Source organism: Peromyscus eremicus, chromosome 19 (assembly GCF_949786415.1).
Source record: "Peromyscus eremicus chromosome 19, PerEre_H2_v1, whole genome shotgun sequence".
In the NCBI taxonomy this organism is placed as follows: domain Eukaryota; kingdom Metazoa; phylum Chordata; class Mammalia; order Rodentia; family Cricetidae; genus Peromyscus; species Peromyscus eremicus.
In genome coordinates, this window is record NC_081435.1 from 26,619,202 (window position 1) to 26,625,201 (window position 6,000).

The 6,000-nt window shown below is 43.3% G+C and overlaps 1 protein-coding gene across 1 annotated transcript; it reads left to right on the forward strand.

Moving 5' to 3' along the window:
- The first annotated feature begins 3,615 nt into the window (after positions 1-3,615).
- LOC131896148 (protocadherin beta-18-like) lies at positions 3,616-6,000 on the forward strand. Its single transcript, XM_059246729.1, has one exon. It carries the CDS (start codon positions 3,616-3,618, stop codon positions 5,998-6,000), a length of 2,385 nt encoding a protein of 794 aa, XP_059102712.1.

Below are 6,000 nucleotides of genomic sequence, written 5' to 3' on the forward strand. Positions count from 1 at the left end.
TCCACACGCAGACACATCAACACTAATACGACATATTCAATAAGGACAAAATTAAGCTTCCATAATGAAAGACACATTAATCAAAAGTCAAATTTCAATACATAATAAAAGACAATAAAAACATAGCAAAATATTTAGTTGCATACAATATGTTCGAATACAATTCATACATTATGTAACTCAAGTTTGCTCCTTTTTTTTTTCAGAGCTGAGAACCGAACCCAGGGCCTTGCGCTTGCTAGGCAAGCACTCTACCACTGAGCTAAATCCCCAACCCAACTCAAAAGTTAATACAATGCAGACACAAGAGGAGATGATTAAAAACATAGGATAAAGTAAAAGTTTTAGCAGACATACAAAGGGAGAGATGAGTTGTTTGTTTGTTTGTTTGTTTGTTTGTTTGTTTTAGTTTTTTGAGACAGGGTTTCTCTGTGAAGACCTGGCATCCTGGAACTTGCTCTATAGACCAGATGGCCTTGAACTCAGAGATCTGACTGCCTCAGCCTCCTGAGTGCTGGGATTAAAGATGTGCACCACCACTGCCTGGCAAGACTGATGAGCAAATTTCAACCAGAACAGTATTTGAAGAAATAAAGACTGGGGGACTTCTAGAATTAGGGAAACATCAGCAAACAAATCTAAGAGATAGCTGTAAATCTAAAAGAATACATTACAGAGATGCTCGTGTCTATAAACATCATAGTGAAATTTCAAAAAACTAAAGAAAAAGAGAAATTTTAATTTAAAAAAAGGAAAGAGAAATTTAACTTCAACACAGATGATTACACTGTCCTCTCTGACCCATGTTTCTCAGTAGAAGCAGCGGAAATGAGACATCTCCAGTGTGTTGACAAAAGTTTGCACTTGGTCTTTTTATAGAGTCGTCAAAGGAGAAAATCAAACAAACTTGATATCATTTTAGTTTTAATTAATAAAGACCACAGGGAAGAAGTGGTATAAATACATTTTCTCTTTATCGACCCATACCTTGCCACAGATGTGGTCTAGGAGTTTGACCTGTCTCTGTTTTTAGCCTCTAGCCACATTCTTTCTCCCCTCCTCTCCTGATAAAGTCTCACAGTATGGTCCAGACTGGGTTCAAACTGATGATTCCCATGCCTCAGCTTCCAGAGTGCAGGAATTATGACTGTGTATCATCATGCCCGATTCCACATTCATTTCTAGTCTAGAATGTCAACATATGACCACGAGAATCTTCTGGAAGTGGTACTCCCTCATGGCTGTGTTTTCTCTCCTCTCTTCCTTGCCCGCCCCTCACAAAAAAAAATTCAGGATTCTCCACAAATGAGCACAAGTACAAATAAAAGTCCTTTGTACATGCAACGGAAGTGTTGTGCCACTGCGCTACATCCCCCCCCCAAATCAGAAATTCAATTATTTTTTCTTGGAGCGTTTCAAACACCTTTTATGTCAGCAAATCCCAAATTTGTCACTGAAGCTCACTTCTTTCCTCAGTTTCAATTATATGATGGAAGATCATGTGTCTAACTACAGGGATGTTCTGTGGTCACCTTAAAGTTTTTAACACCCTAGATGTGTTTAAGTTAAAATTTCCCCTTCCCCTAAGCTGAAAAAGTTTTTTCCCTCCGGCTCAGGCATATCCCTCTTCCTTATTTTCTTCCTGTGTTCCACTATCAGTTAACAGCACTAATATCATTTAATTCTTAAATCTTGTAAGTGAAGTAATTTTTCCTTATTATAACACTCCCTGTGTGACTGATATATCCCTTCATCCCATACTATCTTGTAGTTTGGGTGCAAATGCATTACTACATTTTCAATTGAGGCCAGTATCATCTCCTACCTCTATTATTGCAACAGCTCTTATCTGTGTCTAGTTTTTATTTTATTCCTTCCTAGTTTATTCTCAACTCTGAAGCATATTTATCTTTAAAAAATAAAACTTTGGGCCGGGCGGTGGTGGCGCACGCCTTTAATCCCAGCACTCGGGAGGCAGAGCCAGGCGGATCTCTGTGAGTTCGAGGCCAGCCTGGGCTACCAAGTGAGTTCCAGGAAAGGCGCAAAGCTACACAGAGAAACCCTGTCTCGAAAAACCAAAAAAAAAAAAAAAACACTTTGATTATATTACTTTTCTGTTCAGAATACTTTAACAGTCTTGCATTTCCATTGGCATTCCTTACAAATTCTTTGTTTAGAGAAAATAAAAGAAAAGAAAAAGAAAAAAACAAAAAAGAGGGAAAAATAAAAAATAAACTCTTTGCTTTTCCAGTTTCAGCTTTCACCAAATTCCCCTTGCTCCGTGCCATTGTCGTGGTCTCATTTCAGTTCTTTTGAGTCACACCACTCATTTTAGATTTGCAGCTCCATGTTTTTTACTTTCCTGGAGACTGGGGCTTCATGTGTACTCTCTTACCACTGAGCTATGCCTCCAGCCCTCCCAAACATTATTTTTGTTCAGATTATTTCCACTCATTTTTCATGTATCAGTTTAGAATATGCTTTCTCCAGGAAAGCCTTTTCTCCACCTCCAAATTTTGGTTAGTTCCTCTTTGATCTTATATTAGCATGAGCCTTCCTTATGGAGGCAGCCATTATTTTTCATGTTGTGTTCTTTTTTTTTCTTGATTTTTCATGGCAGAAGTAGCTTCGGTGTGATTATCATTCATTCCCTAATACTTACCACCATTACTAGCTCAAGAGCATGCTTAATAAAAATTCACTGAGCAAATCAGAGAATAGATAAATAAAATACTTAGAACCATGCCTTTGGAAGCCCTGGATGGCAAAATAGTGAAATTCAGTTTCACAGTTTTATATTGCCAGAATCTGGACAGATCATACTCTATTCTCTAGTGAGCATTTACTTTCTGCTGCAGCCAGATAAGTCTCCTATGGAGAATTCCTATGGAAACGGTACCATTTATCTAACCCAAAATATGCAACTTCCCCTGAAACAACTATTTGCACATACCAGACTCAACTTCGAGTGCCTAAACATACCCATCCAGCCTTTTCTGAGAGCATTTAATAATGGCTAGAAGAGATCTCTAGGTTTACAGTTTCAATTTTCCTAAGAATCTCTTGCTCATCTTTGAAAATCAATGACATGGGAGTCCTTTGAACTATCTTTAGTTTTACAGTTGTCTTCAAGAAGAGACCATGAACTGTTTGAAACAAGGATTCTATTTTAAACCATTTCATCAGTACAGCTCCATCGGATAGTAATTCATTACGTTAATCACAAAAGCTACAACTCAGAAATGGAAAGGGGACTAAAGAAGAAAATTTTATTTAGGTTAATTAACAAATACATCCGATAAATTAGTATTTTGTCTCAAACTCACTCGGCTTTGTCTGAAACCTGAAAACCTGTATAGTCACTTGGTGGCGCTGCAGGATAAGATGGGAGACTGTGTCCTAGCTGCAGCTCAGTATCCTCTTAACCAGCGGAAGTGAAAGCACCGGATAAAACAGCAAACAGGCTGTCTGAAAAGGCAGGGTACGGACAAGACCCTCCAGAAAGGAGTGCAAGCCTATAAATTCCTGAAGGTCCAGATGAGCAGAGAGCTGCTCTCTGAGCTGCCAGGGACTGAGTTGAAACAGAACAGCAGAAAGTGTCTTGTCTAAGGAATGATGGAGCCGGGAGTGAGGGCTGCTCAGCATCTAAGGCAAGTGTTGCTTTTTTTTGTTTTCCTGGAAGGGTCCTCAGTTCTTTCCGAGACCTGGAGCTATTCTGTGGCAGAAGAAATGGAGACTGGCTCCTTTATAGCCAATATAATTAAAGATATGGGTGTGGGTGACCTGGCCGCACGGGGGGCCAGAGTTATATTTGATGACTATCAGCCTTATTTGTGGTTAGAACTCGAGACTGGCAATTTGCTCTTGAACGAAAAACTGGACAGGGAGGCACTCTGTGGTACCAGTGAACCCTGTATACTGCATTTCCAGGTGTTATTGGAAAATCCTTTGCAATTCTTTCAGGCTGAGCTTTTGGTTGAAGACATAAATGACCATTCTCCCACGTTCCTAGAGAAAGTCATATTTCTAAATATCTCAGAAGGTGCTACTCCAGGAACCTCATTCCAAATGGATAATGCTCAGGACTTAGATGTAGGAGTGAATGGTGTCCAAAACTATACAATAAGCCCCAACTCTTATTTCTACCTTAAGTTAAAAGAAGGTGGTAAAGGAAGAAAATACCCAGAGCTGGTACTGGATGGATCTCTGGACAGAGAAAAGGAGCCTTCAATTAGCTTAATACTAACAGCCGTGGATGGTGGGTCCCTGCCCAGGTCAGCGACTGCACTGATTCAAGTTGCAGTTGTGGATGTCAATGACAACACCCCTGAGTTTGAAAGGACACTATATGAGGTTCAAGTACCAGAGAACAGCCCTGTGGACTCACTAGTAATCAAGGTGTCTGCTACAGATTTGGACACAGGGACAAATGGAGAAATATCTTATTCGTTTTCTCATGTCTCTAGAGATGTACGGGAAACATTCAAAATCCATCCAATTTCTGGTGAAGTCCATTTGAAAGCACTCCTAGATTTTGAGGTGATTCAGTCTTATACAATAAATGTTCAAGCCGTTGACGGTGGGAGTCTCTCTGGAAAGTCAGCCATTATTGTTCAAGTCACAGACGTGAATGACAACCCACCAGAAATAGTCCTTACATCTCTTATGAGCCCCATCCCAGAAAACTGCTTGTCAGAGATGGTCGTTGCTGTTTTCAGTGTACGAGACCAAGACTCAGGAGACAATGGCAGAATGATGTGCTCAATTCAAGACAACCTCCCTTTTCTCTTGAAGCCTACTTTCAAAAATTTCTACACTCTAGTAACAGAAAATCCACTGGACAGAGAGAGCAGAGCTGAGTACAACATCACCATCACAGTCACCGACCTGGGCACACCCAGGCTCACAACCCAGCACACCATAACAGTTCAGGTGTCTGATGTCAACGACAATGCTCCTACCTTTACCCAAACCTCCTACACCCTGTTTGTCCAGGAGAACAACAGCCCCGCCCTGCACATAGGCACCATCAGGGCCACAGACTCAGACTCAGGCTCCAATGCCCGCATCACCTACTCTCTGCTGCCCCCCTATGACCCGCAGCTGGCCCTCAACTCGCTCATCTCCATCAACGCAGAAAACGGGCAGCTGTTCGCGCTCAGGGAGCTGGACTATGAGGCCCTGAAGGCCTTCGAGTTCCATGTGGGCGCCACAGATCAAGGCTCTCCTGCACTCAGCAGCCAGGCGCTGGTGCGTGTGCTGGTGCTGGACGCCAACGACAATGCGCCCTTCGTGCTCTACCCGCTGCAGAACGCCTCTGCACCCTGCACAGAGCTGCTGCCCAGGGCGGCAGAGCCTGGATACCTGGTCACCAAGGTGGTGGCAGTGGACCGCGACTCTGGACAGAATGCCTGGCTGTCATTCCAGCTTCTCAAGGCCACTGAGCCCGGGCTGTTCAGCGTGTGGGCTCACAATGGCGAGGTGCGCACCTCCAGGTTACTGACTGAGCGTGATGCTCCCAAGCACAGGCTGCTGCTGCTGGTCAAGGACAATGGAGATCCTCCAAGGTCTGCCAGTGTCACTCTGCATGTGCTGCTGGTGGATGGCTTCTCTCAGCCCTACCTGCCTCTGCCAGAGGTGGCGCGCGAACCTGCACAGGACAATGACGACTTGCTCACTCTGTACCTGGTCATTGCCTTGGCTTCTGTGTCTTCCATCTTCCTCTTGTCTGTGCTGCTGTTTGTGGGGGTGAGGCTGTGCAGGAGGGCCAGGGCGGCCTCTCTGGGTGGCTGTTCTGTGCCTGAGGGACACTTTCCTGGTCACCTGGTGGATGTCAGTGGGGCGGGGACCCTGTCCCAGAGCTACCAGTATGAGGTATGTCTAACTGGAGTGTCGGATACCAAAGATTTTCGGTTCCTAAAGTCTGTGTCTCCCAACCATGAGGTTGTGAATTGCGTGGAAGAGAATTCCACCTCTTTGAGTGGTTTTGGATACAATTAA